The sequence below is a fragment of the Perca flavescens genome, chromosome 2 (genome assembly GCF_004354835.1).
Source record: "Perca flavescens isolate YP-PL-M2 chromosome 2, PFLA_1.0, whole genome shotgun sequence".
NCBI lineage: Eukaryota > Metazoa > Chordata > Actinopteri > Perciformes > Percidae > Perca > Perca flavescens.
In genome coordinates this window covers 34,320,205-34,338,521 of record NC_041332.1, presented here as the reverse complement: position 1 = coordinate 34,338,521, position 18,317 = coordinate 34,320,205, and the positions used below count along the sequence as shown (strand labels likewise).

The 18,317-nt window shown below is 46.7% G+C and overlaps 1 protein-coding gene across 2 annotated transcripts; it reads right to left on the bottom strand.

Annotated features, from left to right (window-relative positions):
* Nucleotides 1-473: 473 nt before the first annotated feature.
* On the bottom strand, nt 474-17,033 carry LOC114569749 (axin-2). Of its 2 annotated transcripts, none has more exons than XM_028599808.1 (11): nt 16,777-17,033; nt 14,359-15,288; nt 11,650-11,790; nt 8,908-9,010; nt 6,838-6,978; nt 5,842-6,263; nt 5,589-5,738; nt 5,250-5,483; nt 4,967-5,059; nt 4,250-4,375; nt 474-1,628 (listed from the first exon to the last, which is right to left on the bottom strand). In XM_028599808.1, exons 2-11 carry the CDS (start codon nt 15,183-15,185, stop codon nt 1,502-1,504), a joined length of 2,364 nt encoding a protein of 787 aa, XP_028455609.1. In that variant the 5' UTR covers nt 15,186-15,288; nt 16,777-17,033; the 3' UTR covers nt 474-1,501. The 2 variants fall into 2 exon arrangements, with proteins under 2 accessions (XP_028455609.1, XP_028455601.1); XM_028599800.1 differs by lacking the exon at nt 16,777-17,033 and adding an exon at nt 16,201-16,419.
* Nucleotides 17,034-18,317: the final 1,284 nt, after the last annotated feature.

The following is an 18,317-nucleotide window of genomic DNA, read 5'->3' as shown; positions in this document are numbered from 1 at the left end:
TGTGTGTGTGTGTGTGTGTGTGTGTGTGTGTGTCAGTATCCATACTTCAGAATGCATAATTACAATGTATACAGGAGCTCTGCTATATACGATGTTACTGTAACAACATTCAAAAGGTATATCGGAGCCATAATTCTTCAACGGTTCTTTTTCTTTTTCTGTGTTGTTTATTTTTTTTTGACACGCTAGCTGACTTCCTTCCTTCGAGAAGTGGCTCTTTAGTGACCCAAACTTGTTCTTGTTAGCGCAAGTTATTTTGGTGTGCGGGCTGTAAACGCTGCCATTATTAGATGGTACAGCTTGTGCTCCAGGTCTCCTTCTCTGTGTGTATCTGCAACTGTTTTGACCCCCCCACCCCAACCCCAACCCCCCTCTTCGTGCAATGCCTGCTTCACAAACAAAAGGCACAACAACAACAAAAAAAAAAAAAAAAAAAAAAAGTTTGAGCTCTGTCGCCGGACTGAGACAAAAAGAGAGGGGGGGGGGTGGGAGAGAACGAGGGAGAGGAAATACTAGTGTGACAAAACCTAACATTACAAACTATCAGCAGCATATAAGACTGGGATCGACCATTAGAATAGACTAGAGCGGGTGCGCCTCGTTAGTTGGGATCAGACAGGGCTACAAGGCTATGGGAGGTGCTAGGCTACAGTCACATCCTTTGTGTAAAAGGTAAAAAAAAACAAATAAAACAACTGAAAGAAATACTAAAACAATATCACCACAGTATTCTCCCAACATTCAAAGCAGCTTGCCCATTGGCTGGAAATAGGGAGAGGGGGGAGGGACACAGGTTTAAGAAGACTTAAGGAAGGGAGAACAAGGGGTGGGGGGAGAAGAGTGGGTTGTTTTCTTCTCCTTTAATAAATACTTAATAAAAACTTTCAACTCATGACAAAAAGCATCTCTATAGATAATACATGTATGTATACATATATGCATGTATGTATATGCACATGTACAGATGTTTTTTTTTGTAACGACGTTGGGAGCGTGACGTTGAGAGCAGGTCGGTTGGCGCCGTGGCTTCAGTGCCTGCGAGTCCGTCGCGCTCGGGCGTGAACGCGCCGTCAGTCTCTCATCACATCGCGACAAAACCAGTCCTCTGCATCTTCAGTGGTTATATTCAAGAAGAGGCGGGGTCAGGACCGGCCTCCAATCATCTTTCATCATCGTCCTTGTATTGGTCTCTCGTTGTCATTCCCTTGTGTTTCTAAGGCTGATTGGTTGATAAAGTCAGGGAGGGGCGGCACCTCCTCTGGGTTTCGGCATACTTCATTGGCTCGTCTTCCTTCAATCACTCCTCTTGTGCTGGATATATTAACTCTGTTTAGCTTAATATTAAGAAATATAAAAAAAAAAAAAAAAAATAAAGAGTCCAGAGTATTTTCTGTTAATTACAACGAGTCTCTTGCTCAAGTGTTTTTTTTTTTTTTTAGGGACAGTTTAGCTTTTGGTTGGGCGGGGAAGGGCATTGGTTGGTTGGCAACAAAGTGGCTTTTTAGTCCATCCTCTCCACCTTGCCCAGGACCTTGCCCTCATACATGGGCAACACGCTGGCATCCTCCCACACCTCCTCGAACACGGCACCGCACTCAAACTCATCACTGGCTTTCTTGAAGTAGTACCTGAGGGGGACAAACAAAGAGAGAGGTCCATGATTAGAACATGCTCCGCGGAGGTGTACGCAGAAAAATTGGACACAAACGAAAGCTGACGGAGTGGCAGCAGGAGTGCATCTGATACATTTCAGCGTGTTTAAACCCGCTTTGAGGCAACCTACACGACTACTTCCATATACGTGCTCGCACACAACTCCCTTTAGTCCAAATCAAACACAAACACACACTCTGAGAGCCAGAAATGGATCCTGCTCAAAACAACTTAGTCATAGCCTTCAATGCCATCCCGGCACACTTCAAAGGCAAGAGCCTGACTCCACATCACACCGCTGCACAAACAGAGCTGAACCCTCCGTTTAAACACTCCCTGTGATAATTCAAGCTGCTAGAAACAGCCTGTTTGTCTGTGTGTGTGTGTGTGTGTGTGTGTGTGTGTGTGTGTGTGTGTGTGTTCATCCGTGTGTGCTTGTCTCCTCATCCGCTGCTGGCCACTCTACAGATACCTAGCTGTCCTGCAAGGTCTTATTAAAGTTGAAGGGTTAATTAGAGGCTGTCAAAAGGCCCCCTCCCCACCTCCTCTCTCGCTCTTCGGCAGTGCCCCCCCTCCTCCTCTCTGTGTCTCCGTGGCTTCTAATTGGGCTGGCTGTCAAACGAAGGGCCTTTCTGTCACACAGGTTGGCATTCCAGGGGCCTGACAGTCTGCCGGTGACTGCAAGAGCCCACTCCGCCGCTTGCACATAAACACGCACGTGCCCTATGATTCTCTCTTACACACACTTGCCATCGCAGACGCAGACACACTTCGGGCAGCTTTCTGATCACCAGCGGAGAACGGAGGGGGAAAAAATCGGGAGCAGGAAGGGAAGAAAGTGCGGGGAAGCGGAGCGCAGGCCTTCCCTGGCTCGGTGAGTGGGTGTGATAGGTTGGATGTGGGCTGAGCCTGAGGGGCTTTACCATGTGATGTGGGGGGGAAGGGGGGGGGGGGTGCGAGTGCTCAGACAGTCTCCTGGAGGTCACAGGTCACCTAGCTAGCCCACTCGTCTTCTTCTTCTTCTTCTCTCAAGCAGAGATAACTCCCAGGGTTAGCTTGGTCCCAGTGACTGTGAAGTCTCCTGGAGCTCCTAATGATTTCTCCTCTCTACTTTCAACCCAGCAAAAGCTCAGCGGGAGGGGATTTAATGATAAGCTTTGTAATGGAAAAATGCCTCATTTTGCCCATGTGTGCCTGCGTTTCGGAATACCAAGGAAAAAAAAAAAAGAAGAAGAAGAAAAAAAGGGAGAAATAAAAAGCTGTTTTATGAGCAATCGCTCAGCTTAGAGTCATTCAAACAACACATGTAAGGAGGGGCGTACGAAAACGTACACATCCAGTTTTATTTGCCATGTTGATTGTAATTACACACAAACGAAGGAGGAGGAGGTTTGTGTTACCACAGCTGCAAGACGTTCCACTCAAGTCTGCCGCGATGAGACAGAGGGGTGATGGCATTTCAGCTAAGTTTCCCTCTGTTGTCTAAGCTGTGCCGGGCAGGATTTAGCCTTTTCCTCCGTCATTAGCAGAAACCAAATAAATCCATTACCCATCTCAATTTAATTGGCTGGATGTTTTTTTTTACGGAAGAAAATGCTACATTTTCACTCACAAACAGTTCAAAGTCATCGCTTTGTATCAGCGAGTGAGACAGAGCGAGAGACAGAAGGAGTCTTTCTATTGGAACATGTTTTATGTGGCAGGATTTTTCTCTCTTCGCAACATCTGGCACCAATATCGTCTGGCAGAGCCGCGGCGTACTGTTCTCCACTGTACCGCTGCCATGTCCAAATTAACCAACTCCACACATTCTACTGCCATTGAAGCCAGACGCTTCATCCCCACCTCCCCCTTCTTATTCGCTCGCTGAAGAGTTATGGGATAGCAGGGGTGCAGTGACTTGTTTGCAGGCCTTCTCTCTTGCCTAACAAGCAGATGTGGCCGTAACTTGATGTTGATGTCATGGGGCATGCAGGCTTTGTGTCTTTTCAGTGGCATACCACCTACGCAGTGCTGGAACTGTTACTTGACGGAGCAAGCGTGTGCTTCCTAAATGACTTAATAAGTTCTTACATTGTTTAGGAGTTCCCCCCTCATCATCTGACATTCACAGGACGTATTGTTTTTCTTTTGCTGTGTTGACTGCTATCAGTCATTAACAGAAGAAGGTGCTTGCGGCATTTGATTTGAATGCCTGATGCAATAGTGTGGAGGAGGAATTTGAAGGCCTCGCAATGGTCTTTGTGCACAAAATAAAATGGCCCAGTCTTCAAAGCCATATTTATTAAGGCTGCTTTACCATGGAAATCAGTAGCAGATGTGGGGGAAAAAATATGCTCCAGAACTCCCCCCCCCCCCCCTCCCCCTCTCTCTGTAAGCTCTGAATACAGTGGATCAGCCCAGTTTCTTTTCAACTCCAGTATTTCACACTCCCACTCAGCAGACAAGCATATACAAGTACAAAAACAAATGCCCATACGTACGCAGAACCCTGCTACAGCGTCAACCCCATCCAAACAACGTTTGAATAAACATCTATCCGAGCATGTGCTAGTGTTCTGTGATTTGTGAGCCGTTGTCAGGGGTTTATAATTACCGGTAGTTGCCTTTCTTGCTAAGCTGTTCCTTGAAGTGTCCCAGGGTGAGGCAGTGGGTCTTCATCATGCTGCGATAAGGAATCTCCTCTCCACAGAAGAAGTAGGTGACCACTAGCTCCTTAGACCTGGAAATGCAAAGATGAAAACGGGTTTTGAACGGCTGAACTTGTACGAGAAGGATACCGACTGGCAAATGTAGACAAAGAGGGCATAATTAATTAAGGATGCCAACAAACAGCTGGCTCACCCAAGGGTCAACCAATTAAAACTAAAAGAAGCCTCACAGTAAGGTGGCTGTAGCTTAACATCAAACACCCAACCCATTCAACAACACATGTAGTAAGGGGGCCGATACATTTGAGTTACCAGGGGCTACTTATTGCATCTTTGTTGGGTTCCAGTGGTGAGTGTGTGTGCTGGGAGACGGGTGGGTAGTTAGGATTCCGTATTAAAGCATGTTTAATCTTAAATGATTAAAAAGCGAGAGAAGAGGAGTTCAAAGACATAGCTATGCTGACTCACAACATCTCTCTTTGAAGGGAAGAGTGAGAAAGTATGTGAGGAAGAGGGTGGGAGAGAGAGGGAACGCTTTAAAAAAAAAAGTGTATGAGAAATGAAGTCTGGAAAATTAGAAAGCAATTGAGAAAGAATTTAAGAAAAGTTTAGCGTTAGAAACAAAGATTCAAAAGGAGCGCAGTAAAAGAAGAGCGCCGTACTCGTCTGTTTGGAGTCCAGGGCTGGCTCCGGTGGGGAGGGCGGCTGCCGGATGGCTCCTGTCTCTCTGAAGGCTGCCGGCTGCTGTTGGATGCCTGTTAAAAGTCACAGAGATCAATGACAAATCAATAAACATATATTCAATATGAAGGAAAACCAAAAGACACCATTTACAGTGTATTCTGATGTGGTCGGTGGAATGTGGAAGATGGGCAACATGTTGGCAGTTTGAGTTTGATGTGTGAAACTAAATGTGTGTTTTCGAGTGTGTCCACATTTGCCTACTTTTGTTTTGGTGGCTTGGAGACCTCTTCTAGTCTGCGGCAGGCCTCCTCTAGCTGTGCCAGGGTGTTGGGCGGGGGCAGGGGTGGCATGGCCGGATCCTGGATGAACGGGTGGCCTGGGTGGTGGCCTCGGGGGTGAGCCCCGCTGCCGATGCCGCCTCCACCCCAGGTGGAATGAGTCCGACCGGGCAGAGCCTTGGAGTCAAGCGGGCTGGACTTCTTTAGGCCTTGAGTGCTGGTGGGTATAAAAAATGGCCAATATATTACACCAGTTGGGAACTCGAGACACTGGTGTTGTGTGGTACAAATGATGTCGTGGCCATTCCTGACCGACACTCACCTGTGTGGCTTGTGCTTGCCCTGCCTCTCGCTCTCTAGGATCCACTGCCAAACATTCTGAGAGCGGTCAGTGGCGTCTAGGGGTAGGCGTGGGGAAGACACGCCCTCATCGATGGCCTTGACTGGCCGTCTGGACAAATTGCTGCAGCGACTGGAGGAAGAAGGAGTGGCAAGTTAGGACCAGTGGGGGAAAATTGAAGAAATCGGAGGTACTGAGGTACAATGTTTCAGCACAGCTCAGAAGTTACACTCACGCAGGGGTGAAGTCGGAATAATTGGCGCCCCCTGGAGGGCAGAGGCACTGCACGCGCTGAGCCGCCTCGGCCTCAATCTGCTCCTTGGTCTTGGGCCCAGCGTGGTGATGGTGAATGTAGTGGTGGTGGATGTGCTTTGTGGACGGCCTGCCTGCCATCAGAACCTTGGCAGCCCCGGGATACGCACCAAAGAAGGGCCCGTGGCCAGAGGACACCACGGCATCGGTCCGATCTGGGGAGCGGGAGCGCGGTGAGTGCCGAACCACACCCGGTGACTGGCAGCCGGGTGTCTTCAGGACACGGGATAGGTGCTCGTCCAGGATAGCCTGGGGGTCTTCCTCGCACTGGCTGCCAGACGAGAGCAGAGGTTGATGGAAGGAGGTGCTGCTGGTCAGGTCACTGCTCTCCTCCCTTTCCTCCTCCTGGCCAGGCAAAGAAAAGTACAAAAAGTTAAGGCAATTGACAAAACACTTACACACAGTCACATGTGGGAAAGGCAGCAAGTGGAGGAATTTGTGTCTCAACTTACACCAACTTCTGTCTACCGTACTCTGAAGTCAGTGAGAGCAAACGCCTGGATAACTTGATTTTGAGTTTCCTTTTTGCCGCACAGTTATCTTCGCTAACAGGCTTCGGGTGCGCTTCATCTATAATGCAGAGTGTGACTGCGCTTCACAAAGAGACTGGCACTACACATACTCAGCAAACGTGCCACTCGAGAGTTACTAAGTGCTAACTATTTGAAGGAGCTTCAAGTGTGTCTAGAAACATAAGTTTGAAAGTTCCACCAGATGAAGTAGTGGAGAACAGAGTAGCTAACCCAAGACAGACTTTCAAATCCCTTGGTCTCGTCCCTGTTCTTCGACATGCTAAAGCAGGCACAAAGGCTTTTGTTGCACAATATGGAACCATCGTCCCGAGTTAACTTGGATCCAAGTTAGAATTTCTAAGTGGCAGCCGTGCTTAATGTCGGTGGAGGTATCCGAACATCCGTACCTCCTGGATCTGCTGCAGCCTCTCCTCCAACGAGCGCATGGTGTCCTGCTCTCGCTTCAGCTTCTCCAGCCGGGATATGAGCTGGGCAGCAAAGGCTGAGGGCTCAACGGGGGTCATTTCCTTAGGCAGCCGATGCGTCCTCTGCAGGGTAAACAACACAGGGGGGGGAAGGACACATTAGTGTGTGTGTTTGTGGGAGTGTAACTAAGTGGTGTTTTTGACAGATGCAATATGTTGCAGTAATCCACGGTGCTATCTTGTTCCAAAAAGCCCGCTACTATTCCAAAAGGCCTAATCCAGTTGCCCTTGCCCTCGAGCTAACCTGAACCTTCTCCACCGCCCGTCCCTCCCCAGATCTTCTCATGCCCAGTGCCCTTGGCAGTGTCAGGCTGCTGGGCGAGGGGGGGAGAGAAGGGGGTAGCGATGGCGGGGTAGCAGTTGGTCTCGCTCGGAGGGGAGGCCCCCTGCCTGCACCCTCTGTAGCCCTACCAAGCCATCAGCTAGGCAGCCTCTGAAGTCAGCACACTTCAAAGGGCCCTTGTCAAACATCAAACGCACACTAGGGGTGGGAGGGACACGCAGCTTTAAATCTCCGAATAAAAGCCAGATATCGACAGAGAAGAGAGAGTGAGGAGAGTAGAGGGGAAGAAAAAAGGGAGAGGGGGACAAAATTAACAGCATGAAAAAAGAGGAAGGGGATTGAGATGTGCGTTAGTGAAGTGGCAATGGTGGCAGAGAGAGAGAGAGAGAGAGACAAAGAAGGAGGGAAAAGAGGGAGGGAGAGGATAGAGGAGTCAAATACTGGGAAGATCTGAGGGGAAGTAGTAATTTATTTTCCGGCTGCATGCAGGGCAGCTCAGAGGTACTCTAGTCACATTATCCTCCTTTTTCTTTAACTTTATGCACCGGCTTCTCTCTCTCCCCTTTATTATTATTATTATTTTTTTTTTACTTTTTTGTTATTTGGCACACTGGCTTTCTTGATTTTGACTCTTTTTTTGTTGTTCCTCTCATCTCTTTGTAGACACGATGAAGGGAAGAAGAAGAAAGGCAAGCAGAGCTGCTGGCAAAGGAGCGCCAGCCCTGCACGGGGCCCCCGCTGCCTGGGGCTGGTGCATCATGGGAGACAGAGCCATCTCCAAATCAGGAGGGAGACATTAAAGGAGTGCAAGTGGGAAAGGAAGAGAGAGAGAGAGAGAGAGAGAGAGAGATTGAGAGAGAGAGAAAAGAGAGCGGAAGAGAGAAAAAAGGGCAGAACAGACAACACTTTCAATTGCATGCACACACCACACAACTATTACACATACTTGTGTTTGGATATGAAGACAAAAGAATTTCACATTTCTTTTCTTGCCTCAAACAGACCTGCCTCCCAACCTGGTGGTAATCTCTTCTAACCCAGTTCCCCTATTGTACCTTCCCACAGCAACTCCAGCAGGGCAACAAAATCTTGAATTCAAAGCACATATACCGTATGACCCAAATACTAATGGGACCAGGTATCAGGGTGGGAGTGGAACTGAATAGCGATGTAACTCCTATTCATCTGCTGGGATGTAAACTTTAGTTTTGGGAATCATTTAGCAAGCCAAGGAGTCATATTCGTGTTGAATTGAATCATTGCCATTAACACCGTTGCCATGTCTATTACCTATGCCATAACCAGAGCCCTCATTGATGCATAAAAGATATGACTCTATGAGCCTTTGTGACGTGCTATAGTTACTGAGACGGAATACAAAGGTGGCAACACAAGTTTATATTTACAGCCCGACAGAAGCTACTGGGAAGGGGGGGGAGCTTGAAAAGGCAAAAGAATAAGTGAAGTGGTATGCAAATCCTGCCTTTCATTTACCCTGACTTTTATATGAAAAAGAGCCGGGGAATGAAATATATTATTCTGTCACAACAGCTCTGAAAATAAATAAATAAAATAAAGCACAACTCCTCAGGGGAATCAGGACCCAGTTGTCTGTCAGCGTGTAAAAGTTTGAGTTTAGCAGATTACAAAAAAAATAAATAAAAGGAAACACAGAGACAGGAAGTAGAAGTTCAGGAAGTAGGACTTACAGGAAAGTGGGGAAGAGTTATCTGGCCATTGATCTTGACACTGCGATGTATCTCTCGCTGGAGTTGCTTCTTAGTGCCCACCTTATATGGAGGGATCCCATCTCTGTAAAAAACAAAGATATTACATTAAAAAAAAAGAGCCAAAGACCACTCAAAATGACTTTTATTTACAATTCATTTAGTCTATTATAGCCAACTATGTAGTGGATGTTATTTTTCTTAAGTTACCGCAAAGCAATCATGCCAGTCAAAACACCTCCACACCAACTGTTGGTGCATTAGCGCCATTAGCCAATCTTTGAGGACAAAGAGCCCTTAGGAGGCAGTTCATTATTGAAGTGACCGACACAACACCACCCAGTAACCCCCCCACTGGGCACATTACAGCGAAATCAAAAGGCCAGGGAGCCCTTGAAGCCAAGGCAACAAAAACACACAACAAAACACACCGGGACAATGGTAAAGATATGCTAAACATCCCACTGTGGGCTTCAAAAGAAGAGCCCCGCCGATAAGATTACATCAGTCATTGTCAACTCTGACAGTGATTGTTTAAAAAAGCAGACGAATTAGCGTTGAACTCGGTGGCCGGTTTGGAGACGGAAACTACAACAGCCTAGCAAACGCTGTTTAAGGGCTGCTGGCTTTGTAGCTCTGATATATTAATATGAAAAATTGAGACGTAGCTAGAAATACCGGCAGTCTCCGGTCAATTAAGCATTTATTCTGGGAATCTCATTCTCCATTTTTCATTCTGTGTCTTCTAGCTTTTCCAGTCAGCTGCCACTTAAGCTGGGCCAATTATCGTGGCCGTTTTGGCTGCTCAGAAGTGTCTGACCTAGCCCAAACGCTACTTTTTCTGCTGCCTCTTTGAAATCTCACACTCATGCACATATGCACCCGCTGCCATCTTCGTTTGGCAAGCGCTGTGCTGTGAGCCTCTGATCTCAGCAACATCAAAAGGCTGGTTTGTAAGATAAGGTAATGTTTGAAGTTGGTGCAGCAGCATTCCCCAGCGTCCAAGTAAATCCATAAATAAGATATAAGCAAAAAGAGAAAAAAAATCCCCCCCTTTCTTCCACACACCCCCCCCTTCCCAAATCCTCCTTTTCTTGTTCTTTATCTGGGAAATGAGATTCAAATTTGCAGTGTGCCTTTTAACCACTGTAAAAGGACACACTAATCAAATTGTTCCCTCGAATGAGAGATGAAGAAGCTGCTTTTTAATTCCAAACAGTTAGGGGTGCAGGAAGCCGGGGTCAAGGACAGGAGAGCTCGCTGTGTCAAAGACCTTGGTGAGAACTATTCAAAGAAATACGACTTTGAACAACAAATCTATTACTTCTTCTTTATTCCCCAAAACAAGCTCTGCAAGTCACATTTCAGAGTGACGTCGTCGAGAAGAATCAGACAGTGGAGCCAGGCTGCCGATATCGCCCGCGTTGCAGCAAGCTTCTTGTAAGTCGGGCCTACTACCAAAATCAATGCTTCACAAACTGTACCCTTGAGACTACGAGCCATCATCCCTCAAGGCGCAGGAAGAAACACAGGAAACTCTTCAAAAGTAAAACCCAACGGCCCAGAGGAACTTGTGCGCTAACGAGAACCTCAAACTTATTCGGGCAAAACAGCTCGCAACTTTTCCTATCGCCAAGTTTTCGTTTTTATCGGTCCAAACTGACCCCCCAGCTAACCATGTGGGGGCTTTGTCCAGGTTGGGGAAGAGAAAACAGCCGTGGACTCTTTCATGGTTTCATGGGCCCTTACTTTATGGGGATCTCCTATTCAGTTGTGCAAGTCATTTTCAAAGCAGCCAGCCACCCTCTTATCCCCCTAAGCTCCCCTCACCTAACAATAGGCTGAAAGCGATTCAGTTAAGCCCTTTATACTCCATGCACTTTATTTTCTCACTCCCTTGCACTTCGAGGTCTAACCACTACTGCTATTGGCTCTGGAGGGTGGAGGAGAGAAGCTGTGGAGGGTTGGTTGGGTGGGTGAGGCGATTTTTTTTTTTTTTTTTTTTGGGGGTGCCGTAGTCTGGCCAGGGGGGAGTTCCTCATGCCGTGTCCCAAGGTTTAGAAATGAGTAACCCCTGTGAAAGCCTCACAGACACATGATCTCAGCACGCCGCAGAGGCCAGTGGCAGGAAACCGACCCACCACGTGAGTAAGCCTCTTTTCATTTGGTGCCAACATTTTTCAATGAGTTTGTCTTGAGGCCCGAATGGCCATTTCCCTCCCCCCTCTCCTCCAGCTCTTCAAAGGGAAAAAGCGATTAGATAATATGAAAAAAACAAGTCTGTTGTGGCAGAAGGGTGGGTGGGATGGATACATTTCAACTTCGAGGAAAATGAGGCAACGCCCCCACCCACATCAAGACGTTTTTTTCACCCTTCCTCTCCAGCCTGCAACGCATCAGAATAAACTTCAAAAGGTCCTCAGACATAATGACTTTCCCAGAGTTATCTCCCTGGAGGCCACAGTAACAACTACACGTTAATAGAATTACCTGGAGTCAACCATAGAGGATAATTAAAATACATTAGGGCCATTATTTAGCAACAGTGCAGTCCCCTGGCTTCAAGAAGTGCTGAGTCTGTTGGAATACCACGGCAAATATTTTTCTTCACACCCCAAGACTTTTTTCCTGGAAAGGTGTCGACTGAACCCTGATCCAGGCACGCTTAGATACTATGGAAACAATACAAAATTCAGATTTCAATAAACGCTAAAAACCACTTACACACTACTGTCCGTCATGGACATGGAATCATCTGTCGTAGCATCACTGGAGATCTCGCTGTCATTGGCACTGGTGGCAGGGGCAAAAATGTAGCCGGAGTTGACGAAGTAGGGGCTGGCAGGGTCTCCTCGCCGGTGGGACCTGCGAAAGACCCAGGAAGAAATTTGCCGTGTTTTAATGCGAGGTCCCTCTAGGTCGTGATGTGAAGTGAGGACAGTGAAGAGATGTAACAGCCGGGTAAAGCTTACACGCTCTGTATTTCCTTTTGGTATTCATTTCGTCAAATTTGAAAAGCAAATGTGACAGCTTGCAGTTTGTTTTGTTGACGTTTCCTTTAGGTTTCTGTAATTAGAGTCACTTTCATGAGCATTTGGGGGCCAGAGGAATGTGACAACACTATTAGAGATGGAGATGTGGGCTCTCTTTCATGTCCCTCCTCCCTAACATACAGCGGTTGTGTGTTTTGGGGATTGAGGGGTGATGGCTGGAGTGGGTGAAGTGAGTAGCCCTTCTGTGTGTGAATGAACAACAGCATTTCCATTCTTTTTCTCTCTTGTGTTATCTCCACACCCTTTTGTTTGAGGATACTCCTGCACTTTTCCACTCTGAAACTCCACTCTCTCTTTCCTTGGAGTGTTTTCTCCTCCATGCTCTCCCGCTCCTATCTCTCTCTCTCTCTCTGTCTCTCTATCATCCAGTCTGTGGCCCCTCCTTTACCCATTCTCCCCTGCTTTCCTTTCTAAAGTCTCTCTTTCTGTCTCTCTCTCCTGCTGTGTTGCATTCCTGTTTCAGTAGTGAAGGGGGTGGACAAGGAAGAGGGAGGGAAGAAGAGGAAGGGGGAACTTGAGCTTTAAAGCGGGAGGGAGAGAGGAAAAGGGGGAAGGAGGGCCCCTTTCTTTATGAGAATGCCTTCTGCCGGGAGTGCTGAGAGGAGAACCCCAGCATGACTAAAGCCGTAGGCCCCAAGCACAAACCTGACCTTTGGAAGGTCCGCGCAAAGAGTCAGGTATTTAGCACAGCTGGGCTCTCTGCACCCCCCGCTCTCTTTCTCCATCTCTTTTCTTTCTTTCATGATCCCCCCCCACCCCCCCTTCCTGTCTTTCCCCCTTCCCCTACTCTTGTCTCTCCCTTTCTCTCTCCCAAGCATGCTTAGTCTCTGTCAGACAGATTTTTGTTTTCAAAAAGGAGAGATAAAAGTGCTGGATAGAAAAGAAAGAGGAAGGAAAACAGTGACACACACACACACACACACACACACACACACACACATCTATGGCAAAGTGGGATTGGTGGTTGAAGCTGCGGAACTGAGCTGAGGATGTTTTGTTGTTGTGTTTTTCTATCACTTTGGAGTTGAGTATTGGGAGGTTTCTCACAAAAAAAGAGGGGAAAAAAGGAATTTGTGCAGTGGCAAAATTAGTTCCACATGTTTGAGATGGAAATTGTTTGACCTAAAGAGATGGTGAGGGGCAGGGGAAAGGGGGAGAGAGTGGGTGACAGAGGGGAGAAAGAGGGGGCTCTCTCCCTCCCAATTTTCTTTTAGTGAAAAACAAGAATGCAAGGGGATCACACCGGGAAACCAGGAGATGCCCACATGTCAACAAACCTTGTGCTTATTGGTTCCTGGTACTCAACATGGGCCCTTTCAACCAAATGAGTAACTGTGCTGTGATGTTATCTGACATCTTTTCACATGAAGGATGAAATACTCAAGGGAGTGTTTAAGCCGAGTTACTAGAATCTTTACACTGTTACTAAAAATTCATGCGGAAAACATTTTCAATTTCTTAGTCTCACTAAATGTTTAGTTGCCTCGAGAAGGAACGTATGGATTATCTATAAATTGGACTTTTCTACCAAAGTATCAAGACATTGTCCAACCTTTAAGTAACAATTGGGTCCAGATGTGAGGACAAAGTAGTTAAGTAAAAAAAAAAAAAAAAAAAAAAAAAAAAAACTTTTTAAGCACCCTTTGATGCAGGCTCAAGCATAAAATCCACAAAATGTTCCTGGCTTGAAAAGATTTCAGCTGTTGGACAACGTGTGGGACGAGCTCTTAAGATAAAAGCCCAAACGCCTTCCACAAACAGCTCGGCTTTCATCTCTGACCAAGAGAACAATATCTCCGTTTGGCATACGACTGGCTGCTAAAGTTCTCTTAACTCTGTACTGGCTTTTCTTTCGGGTTAGGGGGATTTCGGTGGCCGTAGTTTATACAATAACTATATGGATTTCGGGGTAGAACAAAAGAGAAAATACAGACATGACTTTTGCAATAGCATCATACTGTCATGTAGCTGTAACAGACATGAGGGCTTGGTGTCTGAATTTGTGCCTGAACCGGAGGAACGGTTTCAAAGCACAGGAAACGTGGGCAAGCCAGCAGAGGGCTGCCTGCAAGACACCATTTACTTAAAAGGAAGGCTCAGATCCATTGATGTTTTGCACCCACCCCATCCCTCCACCCCTCCAAGCCCTTGACTAACTGGAAGGCAGGAGGGCACAAATATACAGGCATGTTCCTCTGAGACTCTTTGATCAAGTGCATTCATCTATCTCTCTCTCTCTTTGGCATTTGTGAAATAACTGCCACATATTCACTGTAGTTTAACTAATGAAGAAATAGTGATCACAAGGAAAGGAAGCAATACTAATAACAAAAAGAGTAATAAGACAGCCATGCATGCTCTAGGTGAGCGCTGCTCTTACCTGCAACTATTCTCCAGCACTTCAGCGGCCGTCCGGATGGTAGCAGTAGCCCTCAGGGTTTTCGCAGACAGTCCGACCACAGAGCCTAACGTTTTTGCCTTCAGGTCATTACAACTCCACTCCTCTTCCTCCATTAGGGGAGGAAGGTATCCGCACATTAGCTTGAGGCTGCCGAGACCGCCGTGGTTCATGTACGCCGCGTTTTCGCAGCCCGTGCGCACGTATTCGAGGTATATGTCAGAGGTCAAAAACATCTGGTACGCGTTCTCTTCCATGTTGGACTGAATTTCCGTCTGTGCCTGGTCAAACATGGCTGAGTCGATTTGCTGCTTCTTAATACTATCCCTTATGAAGGTCTTGGTGGCGGGTTTCAGCTGCTTGGCGACAATGCTGTTGTTCTCGATGTACCGCTTGAAAATAACTTTGGCAACTCGCGACGTTTTGGTATCCTTTAAGTCCATCTGCCTGAAGCCGTTGCAGGCGAACCAAAAGTCCAAAGTGTCCACGCAGTTCTCCCGCTCCAAAAAGGTCCTAAAGAGGTGAGCGCCGTCTTGGTCGCCCAGGAGAAAATGCAGAGACTTTGTCCACCGGACTAAGGGCGAATCCGGGGACGCGCTGCCCTCTGGCTCCCCGAGTCCATCCTCGTTCCTCCGCGGTGTGGAGCCGGGAGGCGCGGCGGGGGTATCTTTAACCTTGCTCTGTGCTCTCATTTTGGCAGATCTGCTGGGGTCGAAGCATGGCGCCTCTCCCTCCTCCCCCGGTACCGGAGGACGAGGAGCATCTTCTCGGAAGCTACTGCTGATGTGCTCCGTAAGCGCCCTGCTCATGGCTCCGGCTCCGGTTGCGGTGTGAGAGCGGCTCCGCTGAGCTCCAGCCTAATCCTCCTCACTCTCTAAAAGCAGCGGGGGAGCTTCTCAGCTCCTCTTCACTCTGAAACACAAAGTATTGATCTAATCAAAGCCAGATCCTGCTGAACTTCAAAGAAAGACATCAAGTAAACAGTCCCTTTCAAAAAACCCTCGCCGGGTTCACAGAGAAAGGAAATATGAAAGGCTCTTTTCGTTTCATTTATCTATTTATAATCTAAATGAGAGATCAACTGCAGCCTGCATTCTCAACGTGCATTGATCTGTCACATCAAAACCCATTTTTACAAGAGTAATCATCTCACACAGCCTCGCTCTTCACCAAACCCGTATTCTCACAACTGTGGCTTACATGTGTTTCCCTAACGAGTCCATGTCACAGGCTTCAACTCCAATTAATTTCCAATCTGTTTCGGACGACAGTACTGTACCCCTGCCTGCATCACACACACACACAAACTCGTTTCCACTCGGAGCCCACACTTGTCCTGACTTACCACCCGAATGTTACAGACGAGTGGGAATGCATCTGATCTGATCCACAATGACCTTAAACGTCGTAATGTACGAGGGGTAAAATGCCCCGCGGGGGAAAAGCCATTCGCTCATGCGTAAATGTAAGCGATCAGTCGCCTCAATATCTGCCGGAGAAGGCTATTACGGGACATTATTAAAGCCATAGCCCGTGTAACGTGTCTTAACTACCAACACGACAGAAAGGCTCGATCTATTCGGAGTAAAAACCTCCTTCAGAGGCTGAATAATTGTACTCGGAGCCTCAGCGCCAGATCTAAAGAGACTTTACCGTAAACGATACGCGGCTAAAACGACATAAACCGTGTGCTTGGCTGTTACAAATGCTACACAATAATTCATTCGGTCTCTCAACAGGCGGCGTAACTCTACAAGCATAATACAACCAATTCTAAAAAAAATCCAATGGATGAAGGCTGAATAAACGTGTAAAACCACATACCATCGCAGAGCAGATCCAATCAGAGTAAAAACCCGTTAAAAAGTTGAAATATTAGGCTTCTCCATTTGCAGTAAAGCCTAATACAGTCCAAAAGTCTCCGAGCAGTAATCCAGCACAAAAAAAAGCGACGACGGACTATTTAAAGCCTGTGCCGTGGCACATGTGTCCTATCTCTCTGCAAAACAAGCGCTGTATAGTTGGATGTACCCTGTCCCGTTCAACAACTGACCTCAGAGTAGGCAGGCTCAGTCCCTATGTAGATCACTGGGGGTGTCAAAATCTGGAGGAGGTAAAAAGAGGGGGGGGGAGGCTCCGATTGAAGAATACATCCCACTTTTTTCCCAGCTAAAAGACGCACCACCCGACAAATATTCGGTTTTTATCTGACACACACACACACACACACACACACACACACACACACACACACACACATATAAGCTTCTTATCTATCTCACCGTATTTCTCGCCCACAAACAAGAAACATAGCCCGCATTTCTCAACTTCAAAGCTCAGCAGCAGCACATCAAAGCGGCCAAGAGAGGGGGCCTGTGGAACAGCTTTCCTACAACTTACCATCCATGTACCCGAGCAGCCTCCCTTTTTGAAAACGTAAAAAAAAAAAAAAAGTATAAAGTAGTCCAACAACAGCCCGCGCCGGCAACCGCTTCGACGTAGTTCTCTGTCCTGTAACGTCCTGTCACATATGGACAATTTGAATACAGCTGCGAATAAAAGAGAGACGCGTTTTGCCCCTCGACTTTTCTCCCCCAGGTAGTGTTTCAAGAAGTCCTGACAGGAGGCAGAAATCCTCCGGGCTGTTTCTAAAAACCGACCGGGCTGAAGGTTTAACTGTGGACTTCAAAGGAACGAACCGCTGGCCTGGTCCCGGAAGATTTATAAAAAAAAATAAAATAAAATACAGCGTCTGATCTTCGCAGCGACCAATGAAAAAAATAAAATAAAATCAACTACAATAAAGATAAATGAATACAAACCGTTTCTCGTGGGCAAACCCATACATTTAGATGTTCATAAACGTTTAATAAACTTTTCTAGACAGGGAAAGGATTTACATGTATGCCAGGACCTTATCAAAGACAGGCAAATCTAGAGCCAACTCCCCGAGGCTTTGGAGCGTCACAAGTAAGTGATCTTCCGCGCCAATGGCGTTATGCTTCCAGTCCGTCCCTGTGTTACTACACAAAGTTTCAACAGAAACACAAAGCAAACAAAAGCGATACTTGTGTTGCCGGTGGCCTCTCCAAGTGACATGGGGGTGGGGGGGCGGGGGGTTTAGTGAGTTCTGTATGTGGCCTGTTAATGTCCTTTTGTACAGCAACATATGTATTTTGAATTTCTACATTTTTACAATGTTTACAATGTATAGGGAGTTTGGGCGCATTATCCTTCTGTAATTCCAGTAATATTCTCTCTTAATTACAGTAAAGCATCTGTGGTTAAATATAATTTGACCATGTCCACAATGTATTTAAAACATATTCTTTAAGTTGCAGCACTGATTTGATAATACTATAGAGTGAAACTGTTCAATAATTTACATATTAGTCACAGGCTTTTTAACCACAAAGATGTCAACCTAACACACTTGCCAGTTCCACATTCAGGGAAAATGGCACAGCATGACATTTTGACTGAAATTGGACAGAGAGCAAAGGCAAGAGCTGTTCTCTAGTCTTTTAATTCACATGACTTCCCTAATGTCATTGTGACAGAATCTTAAAGAGTGGGTTAGACAGTGATCCAATCCCATGGTACTTCTAAGGCTATATTGTGCCTTTGATGTTGGAAATCAACTTTAAAGGAGAATATAATTATATAAGTCGGACGATTCAAATTCACAAAACTCTCATGATGGTACAGGACAAGGAAACTAACGAAATCCAACTTCCCTGAGTTCCTCAACATGGCGATTAATTCATGTCGAGTTATACATAGAGAAACGCACATTCTGTGTAGCAGTTCCCATGTGGATTTATAGCTGCGTCAGCATCTTTGTCCATTTGTCCACATCTTTACCCTCGGCCACTTGGTTTAGGGTGACATGTAATCGCATCCCGCTCATCCAGCGTGAATTGGCACTGTAAAAATGTCCA

Coding starts and splice junctions, on each gene's coding strand:
- LOC114569749 (XM_028599808.1), bottom strand. CDS start 15,185: ATGAGCAGGGCGCTTACGGAGCACATCAGCAGTAGCTTCCGAGAAGAT. Junction 6,264..6,837: donor GGCTGCAGCAGATCCAGGAG/GTACGGATGTTC, acceptor TTGCCTGGCCAG/GAGGAGGAAAGGGAGGAGAG. Junction 5,060..5,249: donor TCCAAGCCACCAAAACAAAA/GTAGGCAAATGT, acceptor GACTTTTAACAG/GCATCCAACAGCAGCCGGCA.